Source organism: Anser brachyrhynchus (assembly GCF_964034855.1).
Source record: "Anser brachyrhynchus genome assembly, chromosome: Z".
Lineage (NCBI taxonomy): Eukaryota > Metazoa > Chordata > Aves > Anseriformes > Anatidae > Anser > Anser brachyrhynchus.
This window is the reverse complement of record NC_137697.1, coordinates 37,921,671-37,935,515: the sequence shown is the minus strand read 5'-3', so window position 1 is coordinate 37,935,515 and position 13,845 is coordinate 37,921,671. Positions and strand designations below refer to the sequence as shown.

The following is a 13,845-nucleotide window of genomic DNA, read 5'->3' as shown; positions in this document are numbered from 1 at the left end:
TCTGATGCAAGAGTAGTTTGTATTTAATACTAATGATTTAAAATATTCTAAATTCAATTGCATGCTTTGATTTACATATGATTACAAGGCACTTGGATACCTGCAGCAAAGACAGAGAAATGCTGCATGCCTGATCTCAGCTACCATTTGTGGAGGACTTATTTTCCCCTACTCACTAACAAGTTTTGCTGTGTAATTACTCATACAGCCTTGTGTTTTCTGTCTTCACTGAAATGATTTTGTCCTAATGTGATGTGTAAATCCTAGCTTAGTGCCTCAGCCATTTTTGCTACTAATTTTGCATGAGAGGGGGAATTTTAGTCTCTGAGAAGTGTCCCGAATGACAGCCCATCTTGTTTGTACTGTCTGAAGTCAGCTGATGGCTGGCTATTAGGAACAGTGAGCACCGTGCTTCCAGAAATGCATTTAAAAGTTCCCTATAAGGTTACCTAAGGTACTTGCATCTTTGTAGATAAAGGTCTTTTTAAACCAGTTTGTGTTCTTTGCATGCTGCTTTTTTTTTTTTTTTGTACTGTTATTCTCCCCCTGATGTTGGCAATAAAGCACCTCTCTATTTGGCTATCTTCTAATGCTTTTGTATTTTTTTTTAGTGTCTGGAAATGTCTTGGTGTAAGTCCTACTGGTCACTTCAGCAGTAATGTTTAAAAAGGACAATTTTTCCATCCTCTCTCTCTCATCCTTCCCTGCCTCTCCCCCCAGCCCCCAATTCATTTTTAAGGTTAATTTGTATAATAAGAATGAAACTCTCCTGTGACATGGGTTGTGGGAAATATCCAAGTATATGGGTTTTGTTTTTGATGACAGTGGAACAGGATCAGTTTTGTTTCTCTGAATTCAAAACGTACATTTTTCTTACTGTCTTACATCTCAGATTATCTGAGAAAGGAGTGCAAGAAGGATATTTGCCTGTGTCAGGCCACTGGAATTTGCTAAGAAATGTAAATTTCCTTCATCTCTAATGCTGTTGTCAAATCGGTGAATAGCTGGAATGAACCAAGGAAAACGAGAATGAAGGCGTAGAGATGGTCTGTGCAAAACTTTCAAACCGATTCTTAAACAAACTCATAATTAGTTTTTCATGCCTCAGTACAAATCTAAAAAATAATTTAACCAAATATGTTTTTTGTAAATTCGTGCATAGTGAAGACGGGAAGTTTCATGTGATTATTTGGGCACTAACCTGAGTGCCCTGTATTCTTTATCTTTGACCCCATGCATATTTAATAACACAATTTGAAGCATTTTCATAACTGGTTGGTGAAAATCCACCTTGCCCTGTGTCGTACTATAACTAATTAAGTACAATGAGGAAGATACCACAGTTAGAGGTTTGTGATTGATCAGGTATCTCTTAAATATAAAATAAAAGCATGGGGTAGTGTTTTGTCTTAGACGTGCTCAGCCAGTGGTCTGGATAAACATCTGATTCACGTGTTAAGGGAGGAGGTATGTAGAATTATCAACACACGTCTTAGGGTTCCACAGAGGTCCTTCTGCAGCGTCAGTGAACATGAAGACAGTTTGAGTGTAAAAGATTATTATTATTTTTGTTAATGAGCAGTAGCTTTTGGTAGGATAACGTAGTTCAGAGACTCTGTAACATCAAAGAGCGATACAGGAAGTTTTCTGCCATAAAACAAACAGCACTGCCAGTACAGATCTTTGCAGAAGCTAGTGTTTATGCTGGGTGAAAAGCAGGTTGTTAAAAACAAATCCTTCCCAGAAGTGGCAGCTGAGAATTTTCCATCCTTTTTCCTCTGTTTCACACTTCTAGAACTTCAATCAAGGTGTTCACTATCTTTTAAACATATATATTTTCTCTTAAATGTTTTTTCCTCTGTTGTTTCAGGTTGCCTGTCAGCGAAGGAAATGATAGTATGAATGTGTAGTTTTTTAGGCTTATCATTCCCTGTAAGTGTTTCACATACATAAAAGACTTAAATGATTCAGGAGCAATTGCTTAAAAATAGATGCACCTGAAACTGAGTTCCTTGCACACTGGTGTCTATGCCAAGGGGTATCACTCCCACATCCCTCTTTGTTTTGTTTTTCAGTTAAGAGCTTGTTACTGGCTAGTACATTGGATAGTTTGTTTTAGTCAAAGGCAACTGAAATATTAAAAACGTACAATCAGTTGCCACAAAAAAATCTTCCACACTGTGTGTACTGTTCCTTCATGAGAAGCTAGGTCATGCTGTCAAAGGTTTCAGCATTTGACGTAACTTGAGTAGTTTTATTCATTCTTTGCCTTCATCTCCTGTGTGCTATTAACACACAAACTGGCAAACTAACAGCCCTATTGTGACAGAGTTTGCAGTCAGTACTATTCTCTGCACTAAAATCCTTTGAAATGACTGTAATTGTGAATCTTTTTTAGTGAGAAAGCAAAGCTTGTGATGGTAGGATATCCTTATAAAGCCTTGGGCATTTCACTGCAACAGCTGCTCCGTATCTGACAGATAAAGGACCACTCTGAGAGAAAAGGCTTATAGGTATTATAACCCTAATTGTATTCAGACTGGTTCGGTGTTGAAGAAACATTCTTCTAAAAATTGAGTTCTGTTTTGGGAAGGTTTGTTTTTGTTAGTGTATCCACTTTAATGTGTGAGTAAGAGGTAGAAAGTAATTTTAATTTTGAGGAATTGAGGAATTGTCTGATTTGACAATCTTATTTCTTGATCTGATGCAATATGTTGCCTGTCTTGCTTTCCACTACAAGAATACAGAGAATGAAAGAATGTCAGGTTCTCTTGTGTGTTTCTCCAGTGCTGTAAAATCCATAACATAAAGGCCTTAATAAACACTTACATATAGTCATCAGTGGTTTTGGAGGAACATTAGGTTTATGATCCATTTTTAAATTAAGATGGGGAGGAAAGTGGATAGTTGCATGCATTCTCCCTTTCATGTTTCAAATGTTCATTGTTTGTGGCTTGTTGTCTATTTGGGGAAAGCGGACCAGACAAAGAGAATCCGCTGTTTCTTTCTGTAATTGAAGGGTACCACATTGTAACACATCTGGAGATGAATTGGATGGCTGGGGTCACGTTCTTTTCAATATTTCACATTGCAGGTCAGGGTTGTGCTGTTCGTGTGGGTGTTGCTGAGAAAGGAAATCTATTTAGCAAGCTGCAGCAGCCTTGTTTTGCTTTCCTTGCTGCTCTCCTGAGGAGGAATATTGTTACAGAAGCCTGAGTCTAGGAAAACGCTTGCAAAGCCTTCAAACTGTCTTGCCCAATCTCCTGCATATTCTGTGTATTTAAGTATAATTCTGTCATATACTATCCTCCTGCTACAAGTACAACATTTCTATTATAAACGTAGCTGGTGACTGATTGTGGGCTGTTGGTACAGTGTATGCTGTCCTTTTCTCCCTATGATACTCTTTGCATGGGGACAGCTGTTGCTTTTCTGCAGCTACCATATACCAGCAGAGTTTGGCTCTTACACCATTTTCCCTTTTTTTATTTTATTATTTTTTTTAATTTTTACCACAGCCAAAGTTTGTCATTTCACTGACATCCAAAAATTTGGGTAAAGTTCAGCACATTTTTATTGTCTTGTGGTAGGCTTGTACTGGGTAGGGCCTTGCAGAGCTATGCACTAGCTGTTATTATTTCTGCATCCCTGTTTCAAGCACAAACTAGTTTTAAATCTGTCAGGAGATTTAATAGTCTCCTTTTCTTTTTTTTTTTTTCTTTTCTTTTTCCTGAGGAGTATCTCCTATTCGTTTAATACAAGTTAACTTTTCTATCAAGTTTTGTAAATGGATCCATATTTTGAAAGGACAAGTTTTTCTCCCTTACTTAGTTGTAATAAGGCTATTAAGAAAAGACAGAATCATTTAAAATTACATACATTATCTTTCACTTTTTCTGTGCAATATGATTTCTTCGTACATTGTTCGGTGACTGTCTTCCTTCCTGGGACATTGAATTCAGTTTACCTTCTAGTTTGCCACTACAGGGCAGGAAGGAGGTAGCAATGTTGTCTGTTTCACAGCCAATTTCCAGTCACTTTAAGTCAATGCTGCAGTCACATCTAAGCCAAAGCCCACAGAAAGCATTCTTAGTGCTTCTCTTGCCTTCAGTGGCCTTGTCCAGATTTGATTACCTTGAATGTTCAGACCATGCCTAGAGAACACTTAAGGCTTTTTTCTTTTTCTCCATTACCTTTTGTTGCTGCTTCCTTGCTTTCTTTTTTATCTGCCCTTTTCATCTCTCACTCCCCATCTCTTCTGATATTCCTCCCCGTGTCTCAAATAAGTTATTTAAACAAGAAAAAAAAGAAGTGAAATCAACTTTTTTTTTTTAATTGAGGCTCACTGACCATATTAAGAAAAAATGTATTATGAAGCCTTTCAAGGCTTCATAATATTTTATCTTCAAAAGCAGTTGAACCCTCCAAAGGATAAGAACCATAACATGTAATATGTAATACATATGTAATACATTTTTATTTTCTGTTGCTTTTATATATACCATGGAATGATGTGATACCCACAGATGTGTTTCTGGAAATTTGCAGCATGCAGGTAAATACTGCAGCCAAAGTAGCGTCAGTAATATCAGGATTGTTGAACCAATTACTACTTGTAGTTTTGCACAAGCCAATGAGCTAGTAAACTTGAGAAGGTGCTAGAGTAAAATTTTCTAGTAGCTTAGTAATTACTGATAGATTACAATAAGTAAAACATAATTCTGTTTCAACAGTTTTCTTCTTCCGTTATCGCTATTTTTGGTCTGTACTTTTGTTCCACCTTTTCTTCTTTTCCTTCTGTAAAACCACCATCTCTTCCAAGATTCAGGAAGGTTAGACTGCCTCTGTGCCTTGAATATACATTAAGACTAAAGGACTTTTAAAACTAACTAGAATATTTTGTATCTATACTTCACTATGATATAAAGTTGCATAAATACTTTCCTTAAAAATAAAATAATTTAAAAAAGAATGAAAACTTGTTAAGAGTCTATACATATTGAGAACTACTGTAATTGTGTGTAGAAACTTTTGTATGTTAAATATTTTAATAAAAGGTTTATAATGCTACACTTGTGTCTCTAGGACACTTTCCCAAATGAGTGCAATGATTACATATTCCCATTTTATTTGAAGCCTCAGTTCTTCCTCTTTTTCTGGCTGTCTAAAAATGACGGTGTTGGTCAACGTTTTGGTAGAGTCTGCTTGTGCTGCTGGCAGAGCCGAGGCCCTTGCTGCTGGGACAGCAGTTCTGCCTTTGTGCTTGATCTATCCTCATGCTCTCTAATGAGTTTACCTGCAGGCTTGAGAGTTACCATGGCTTGTATAATAGAGCTGTGGCTTTTCTCCCCACACCATTTACTTTTTGAAGACGCAATATTTTTCTTCTCATTTCTCACTGAAATCTAGAACGTGAGTGTTGTCAGGCTACAGATTGCTCTGAGGGCTTTTCCTACCTCTGTATCGTGCCTGATTTGATATTTTTAAGATCTCTATTTTCACACTTCTTTTATCCTATTACGATTGTGGCAAGATTCCTCTTTATTAGAATAATGGTCTTTTGTTTGCTTTCAACCCCATCTGTAATCACCAACAGATAACTGGCTTAGGGTTAGATAATATCTTGAATACAATCAAAGATGCAACAGTAGGATGTAAAGCTGTGTAAAGTGAAATCTTCTGTTACTGTGATAGTCTTTCTCTTTTTGCTTTATTTTTTCTCTTTCTCTCTTTCCCTCTGTCTCCCCTCTCCTCTTCCCCTTCTCTTTCCCTTCCCTTCTCCTACCTTCTCCCCTCTCCCCTTCTCCTTCTCCCTCCCTCCCTTCCTTCCTTCCTCCCTTCCTTCCTTCCTAGAAATGAAAGTATATTTAAGGCCTAATACTGATAAGTTAGCTGAGGAGTAGGTAATGTAGTATTATTAAATACCGGAATCAGAAACAGTCCTGTCTCTAGCTTACTTAGCCAAAATTAATTAACGGGTTCTTCCATTTTGTTGTCTGGGCATTATCATTACCAGGAATAACAGTTATTCATAACACCTTCATACCTCATTGTGATCAGACACAAATGTTTCCTATTTATCATTTGCCAAAAGAAAAGGAGGAAGGAAAAAACAAACAACAAAAATACACTCAAAATAGCAGTCCAAATGGTTTTTTTTTCGTACTGCTTGGATCAATCAATAAGCCCTGTGAGGTGCAAAACCATGTATAAATTGCTTTGCACAGGCTGTCAGTATTTTGCATGTGCTTTAGCCTTTGTCATTTATTCAGTTCTTTTCATACACATAATATGTATTGGTTTTGTTTGATTCCCTGCCTAATTCTTCAAAGCTGACCTTCACACGGACTTTGTGAGAGGCAGTTCCTTCAGAGTGTCTGAGACAGTGTTGTTTGCTACAGTTCTCATGTTTTTTTTTTTTATAATCTTTCAGCTCATCCACCATATACCATGTGCTTTAGAGTGAAATTCTACCCACATGAACCCTTGAAGATTAAAGAAGAGCTCACCAGGTATTTTTTTTTTGTCTGTACATTTTTAACAAGTCTGTTTTTAACAAGTTAACATTTTAACATTTTTTAATAAGACTGCTTGTTGCGTAGGCTAGGGTTCTCATCATTTATGATAAAATGTTATAGCAGACAGACATTTGCACTATTGATAATCTTTTTTATTTATTATGATAACTATGGAGATTTAAAAGCAGCTTAAGGGGACTTTTCCTAACATACAGAGAAATAGTGAGACTGTTGCAGAACTTCCAGGAAGTGGCAATGATCAAATTGCTGGGCAAGTATTATGCTGAGCCTTGCACTTGGAAGGATTGTGGACTTTATTAAGTTTCTTTTGTTTCTGAGATTTTCTTTTATTGTGTGTGTGAAATAAACTGTGAAGTTTAATTCAGTAGCGGCTCTATCTTTTTTAACAGGAACACGATTTTTTTTCAAATTGAATTTTTGAATTGAAGTGTCTGTCATTAGGACCAGGAACAATATAGTATTTCTAAAGCATGGATGGAATTTAGAAAACTGATGTAGAAGTGAAACGTTTGTATATTTTTAAAGTATAGCTACTGTAGAGGTTAAGAAGACTTGTTGCTTACATTGGAATTCTCCAGTGTTTTGAAAACACACCTGTGCGATAGACCAGATGTACTTAATAAATGGGATTTTTGTCCTTCCTGCTAACCGTTTTGAATATTCTGTTGCTCCAACTATTTTTCAAGAAGAGCACTGGGCAAAAATGTAGGGAAGTAACGGCTATTTTTACCTCTGCACCAGCTGTGCAGAGCTGTATGTCTGTCATACCACATTGTTAGTCAGCAGGACACACTGCTAACTAATAAGTGTGTGTTGCAGAAGTACAGAGCAGTGGAGCACTTGTTGCTTTGAGCTCTTCATTGATGCTTTCCCCAAGCCCTGCAAATTCTTATGCTCACAAGTCACTTTGTGAATGGGAGCATTCCCACTATCCCTGGTCTCATAGTGAAAGTTTCAGGAACAGCTTGCATTCTGCTGAATGGTAAGTTTACAGTTTGTATAGAGCAGCTGGAACATGCTGTTCATATTATGGCTGTTTATCTTGGGTGAAGTACTGAAACTGTTTAGCTGAGGGAACAGGTTATAACCCAGGAAGTTTAGGGATTTTCATTATTTGTATTTGTCCTTGAATGACTGTTTTACTTTTTATGAGCTGTAGTTTAAATCTTCTTGGAAGGTATAGACTTTTCTCATTCAAGAGCCTTAATTGATTGATTTTTTTTTTTCTTCTGACTGCTTGGATACCCTCCCAGCAGAAGTTTAATGAAAATGCAAAGCACCTTGTGTTAGCTCACTGAAATGTATTGTGCTATCGGTACATTTTAGTATCTCCTGGAACACTTCAAATTGATTTTTAAAGTCAAGCTACTGTTTAAAAATATTTTATGGACTTTTATTAGAGGTAATACTATTAAGGTACTAGACAACCTTAAAAAGGAGAAATAACTCTCTTTTCATATGTTCACCTAGTGCACATGACTTGTTTTTGCATTTGATCAGCTTTATAGTTTCCTAATGTTGCTATTTGTAAAGCTTTGCTTGACGTCCAAATTTCCAAGGTCTCTTACGCAATAATAAGGTATGGGAAATACTCCTGAAATTGCTAAAGCAGAAGATCAGATTCAAGATGATGCTCTAAATTGGCTGGAGGTTTTTTTTTTTTTTTTTTTCCCCTGAGTTGAAACAATTGGTGAAACTCAAGGAGAAGAAGGTCAATTAGTATTTGACAGAGAGCAGTCATGAAACCTTGACAACTGGTTGACTGTTTGGTATTTTTTTTTTCTTTGGTGGTAGGGTTTGGGGTTTTTTGTTTCCTTTTTTTTTTTTTTTTTAGGACCTCTGTTCTATTCATATGTTCCTTTCAATGTATCCTTAAGATGGTTGGAAAATAAATTAATAATATTGCCACCCATTGACTTAAAAGCCATCTGTACTTTATAGCTGTATGTATGGTCAGGTGAGTCACAGTAAAAGTGCTTTACATTTCTCATAGTGTGCATGCCTAAATGTATCACAGAGCTGATCTCTTCCTTCTTCAGCTGTGTAGAATCTGTTGGTCTGTAGTCCCCATTTAGATGGTGAAATTAAGAGACAGTAAGACTCTTCCTGCCACATAGTCATACTGTTTTGTTCAGAATATTAATTAACCCTGTCTGAATTCCACATGTGGATTACTGTTGGTGCAGTCTTTGTAAAAGCTTTATAGGAATAAATCTTTAATAAAGCATCTTAGAGACATCAGGGAGATGTGTAGATATTTTAAAAAGCTGATTTTCTTGCTATTCAATGGCAATATTTAATATAAGAAAAACATATTCAGTATGTGAAGCTGTGTATATGGGGTTAATTGTGTAATTTCTGTGAAAATATTATAAAATAGAGAAATAGTACTATGGATTCGGACACCCCTAGCAGGAAGAAAACTGAGCATTCATCTTCTCAGACTACTACTGCTGCTTCATTTCTATTCTACCTTGGGTAGGCTAGACTGTAATCCTTGAGGTAGTGTATTGTTTTCCAGTGGGAGTGTTTTCAGGAAATTAAAGTGGAGAAAGACCTATCTGAAGTCATCCCTCTGTCTGCAATATTATAGAAAAGAAACCATGAGAATCTGAAAAAGTGTGTACATAGTGGCCAGGAATGCCTTGGGCAAAGCATCAAGCCATGTACTTGCCTGTCACTGCGTTTAGTTCCACTGTTCAGGATGTGTGAGAATATTGTCAGTCACATTATACCATTCCAGCTGCTTACTTTCATCTTCTTTCATTTTAATTAATGATCACTTCTATAGCTATGCTTTTGAAATAAAATCAATGCTTGCCCCTGGATATTAAAGCACTTGGAGATACAGCGTTGCTGAATCAGAAGTTCTGTGAACTCAGACACTAAGGATAACTAAAGAATTCAGGACAAATTTTCAGCATTTTGCTGGAGACGTAGGCTCTGTGTGGTCCTTGATCAGTGTGTTCTCTAGAGTTGGCTAATGTTAGGATTTCAATCCAAAAGTTAACTTCATTAGCCACGGGGATTGTTGCCTTGAGCTGTCTTGTTTCTGTAATAACAAACTATGTGAAACCTGACCTGTCGACAAACCAGACAACCTGTCTTAATGCACTTGAACGTTTAACTTTCTTAACTTATCCCTTTAATTTGTGTTAACATGGATTTAAATGGTCGGTCCTTGATTTTGGAAATACTGCTTCCTCAAAGGGGCAGTGAGGCCACATCTGTTTGAAACCACTTTGAGGAAGACTAAAACCACACTTTTTCTGTAAGAATCAAACTATTCAGGTAGTTTTCCCAAAGTCTTTTAAAAAATGTGATGAGAAAGTGGCAAAGATTTAACATATTTTGCTCAAATGGGCAGGCCTCTGAATTTAATTCAGGAGCACTGGAGGGTCAGCAGGTTACAACACAAACAGTGAATATAGATTTTTGAATGGTTTGTGTAATATTTTAAACCGAGAAGCACTCAGTCTTACTGAGAAGAGTGGAGGTCTTCTGTACTGCGTACATCTCTGAGGGGTTGACTTCTGCCTTGTGTAGAATCTGGAGAATGTCGGTCTTTTCTGAGTGGTGCATTTGTGGCTTTCTGTCTCACATTATATAATAGTATTATTGGTGATATGAAGTCAGAGCAAAGTTCTTCATCTTGGGAAAACAGCATTTAACTGTTTTCACTGAACATCCTTAATGAAAGGAATAACTACTAGTTTTAAGTAGGCAACAGCACCATAACAAGCACGTTGGCACATCTCTCTTGTTCTCTGCCATACTTACACGTAAAACATAACTTCAGTCTCTTTTCTCATTAAATCAGCATCTGGTCACAGCCTGTTTTCTAGCTGACACTCCACAGGGCTGGGGTAGAGACCTTGAATACATATGCATATACTTTCTTTATTGCTGCTAATTTTGCTCTTCTCCTTACTTCCTTTTACTTCATCTTTTACTGCAGTCAGAACATTGTAGTTGTTTTTTTGCACAGAAGATGATAAGCCTGGGTCAGGAGAGCACTGTTTTCTTTAGCCATGTGTACAGAATCACATACAGAAATACTAACATGATATTCCAGGGTTCATTGTAATGGTTAATATTATTCTGGCTCAACAGGCAAAGACTTAAAGTTGCCATGAAAGGAACTACAGAGGCCATTCAAATCCACTGTATGCACAGCATCCCAACACCCTCTGCAAGGCACAGATGTTTTTGCTCTGTGCCTCTCTTCACTGTTTTTTGATCAGAGGTCAGAGCCCTGGGAGGGTCCACAGCTGTGAAAGCATGAAATGCTGCACGTGAACAGAATAGGAACAGCTGAGGGAGTATGAGCAGATGGATCCATTGACCCATCACACTCGGGCACAGATTTTTACTGCTTACTTCTTTTCAGTGTTCTTGTTTAGGTAATAAATAAACTGGTGTTTGTTCTTTTTTATGTAATAAAGCAGCCCAAGGCCTCGTGCCTTCTTGTCTCTAAATCCCTACATTATACTGTGTATGTATAATTAAAATGAGAAAATATGAAGTCATTTGAGGGCCCAAAGGAGTGATGCTACAGATAATACTGTATCAACAGTAATCCATGATTATTGTAGAAAAAAATGAGAACTAGAAGGGGGAATGGGTGAGTAGCTGGTGGAATTAACCAAAGATGGATTATTTCATCTAGCTGTCATCATGCATTTTTTTCCTAATCCATGTTTCATAATCCAAGAAGTAGTTCTTCAATCACTAGACTGTCATAAAACAGTGTAATAGGTACTTTGGTACAAGAAAAGCAGATGAAAAGTGCTTAACTGGAAATCATACAAAATGACAAAGACGGGGCATATAAACATGGCAAATTAAAGAGCCCTGAGTGAGCTAGCCTGGTCAAGCAAGAACAAACTGTACAGCTGCATGCATGCAGGGATTGACTACCCTGTCACAAACAGCTGTATTCAATGCTGCTTCACACTGGAAGAACTTGTGCTTTCTCCTCCAGATTGAGGAGCTAGTTGGGGCCAGTAGTCTTCCTTTAGATTGCTAATGCTTCAGTATCGAGCCATTTAGTATTGCAGTAAGTTCATCCTTCCAAAGATGAGCTGATATTGGGTAGAGCTGTGCTGCTGAACCCCATTCCAGATATAATTTAGGAATACCTCTACCTCCTTGGGTGCCCTTGTCAGCTCTTCTGAAGACATGTGGTGGTAGCTATTCTGATGCTGCTGCAAGCCCACTTCTCTGTTTTGGCTTTACAGAGGTAATTAGCAGTTGTCAAGTGAGTTTTTAGTTTTAATAGTATTGGATTCACAATCAGATAAAATACCATAGGACTTAAAGATCAGTGAGAGTTGTTAATAAGAGTACTTAGTACTCGCAGGCTTGCATTTAGCATTCAAGGTGGCAAAAATAAATTAAAAAAAAAAAAAAAAGGAGGATTTTTTGGTGAAGCTTGTGCCTGTGCATGAAGGAGAGCTGAGAGGTTCGTAGTTCCTCTTGTGTCTCAGTGGGGAAGGCAGGAGAGCTGAGAAGATGCAGTTCTGTTTTGGAAGCCTGCAGAGAACAAACTATTCCTGTGCTGTGTTGAGGCTTTTATGTACCTACTTTTCAAAACAACGCTGCCGCCTGTCCCTTACTATTTCTTTGTCTTCTTTATTCATTATTTAATTAATTATCGTGTAGCAGTAACGTTTTTCTCATATAGCCAATGCTTTTAAGCAGCTGACTGGTACAGCAGTGTTTCACACTTTTTCCAATTCCCAAGGAAAGACCATGCATAGCAATGCAGACGCTGACCAGCTCTGCAGCCAGGACAAGCCCATGTATTGCTAGATCCAGGTAGCAGTTGTCATTTTGACCACAGAAATGAAAGGTTAGAGATTACTGCAAAGCTGTCATTCAAGTCATGTTCCCATGATGTTCCCATGCCCACCCCAGGCAGAAAATGGACTATTTCTTTCTGAGGGAATAACTTTATTTATTTTTTAATAAGTAATACTGCTGGTTCAGACTTTTCTGATGATTTTTACCATCCAGGAATTGCACAGGTTCAGTATGGGGTTATGGGATGCTGCTACACTTTTTTTTTTTAATTTAGTTCTTAACATTAAAACAACTTTCCACAAAGCATACAGAAAGGTGTTTGTCCTTTCTACAGATGCTTGTTAGTACAAAAGACATGCAGTTACCCAAATATGGTAACAAAGTATATCCTACTAGTTTTGTTTTTTTGATATTTGTGGGTGGATCATACATTTGACCTTTTCTTAGTAAGAGAAATATATTGTTTTTTCTCATGTTTGAAAAAAGTTCATGTTTTGAAGTCATGATGGCTATGTCCCTAGCTTCTAATTCTTCTTATTTGGCTTATGACTGATCAGGTGAATTGTAGGGCTGACTGCTGTACTAACATCACTGTGGCATACTTATTAATGTGTGTGTTGTACAAAAGTTTTGAGGGGTTTAAGCCACTGCAGTGTGAATAAAACTTTCATATTTTTCCAGAAAAACAAGAAAGTAGATAGATGATCTTCCCCCCATCTGCATTCACTAAAGTCAAGCTTCTAGAATTGTTCTATTAGGAATTTTAACAATTTAATTCCTACCTATTCATTTTAGTAAATTTCTTTTTCTGGATCCGTTACTCATGAATTTGTTTAATCCTTCCTTTTTTTGGACTTAGTAGTACTGTTTTGAATTGACAGCCTCCTGTGGCACTTAGAAAGTACCTTACATAGCAGGTAGTGGACTTTCACTGCCTTAAGCAATCCCTTGATTGCACTGACTTTCCCCAGCTCTGGTGTTGCAGGACTTGGCAAGTAGCAGTTCTTAATTCACCTTTCCCACTGCCTTTGTGATTTTGTAAGACTCAGTCTTACTTCACCTCGGTCACTGTCTCTCCTTGCAACGAAAGTCTCTCCTTGCAAGGAAAGCTCTATCCTCTTGCTCATTTTAGTTGTTCTCTTTATCAAGCTCATCTGTATCCCCTGTAGGATGCAGGGGCTAGAGTCTAGGTATAGCATTTAAAATGTGATTACATCAAGGCTTTAAATAGCAACAAAACACCCTTCTGTCTCGTTCTGAGTGTTTTCCCTAATGAAGTTCAACATTTTATGTTTTTTTTTTTTTTTTTTGGTCTGCAGTTGCACACTAAGTTGGTGATTTCAGAGACCTGTTTGTGGTAACTCCAAGAGCTATCTGTCAACTCTGCATTTTGTCAATAGCACGTAGAGTGATGACTTTCTTTAATATATAAGATAACAAAAAATTCACAAATATTTGTAAGTAGACAAGTAAATTTTTTTCTTTTTTAAAGAATGTATTT

At 37.3% G+C, this 13,845-nt stretch overlaps 1 protein-coding gene across 6 annotated transcripts in view; it reads left to right on the top strand.

Annotated features, from left to right (window-relative positions):
• Positions 1–13,845, top strand: part of FRMD3 (FERM domain containing 3) — a 153,316-nt gene that overhangs the window by 84,334 nt on the left and 55,137 nt on the right. For all 6 annotated transcript variants that reach the window (XM_080572995.1, XM_080572998.1, XM_080572996.1 and 3 more), the window contains one exon: positions 6,434–6,512. In XM_080572995.1, the coding sequence (XP_080429121.1) occupies positions 6,434–6,512 (79 nt within the window). The remainder of the gene's footprint in view (positions 1–6,433; positions 6,513–13,845) is intronic.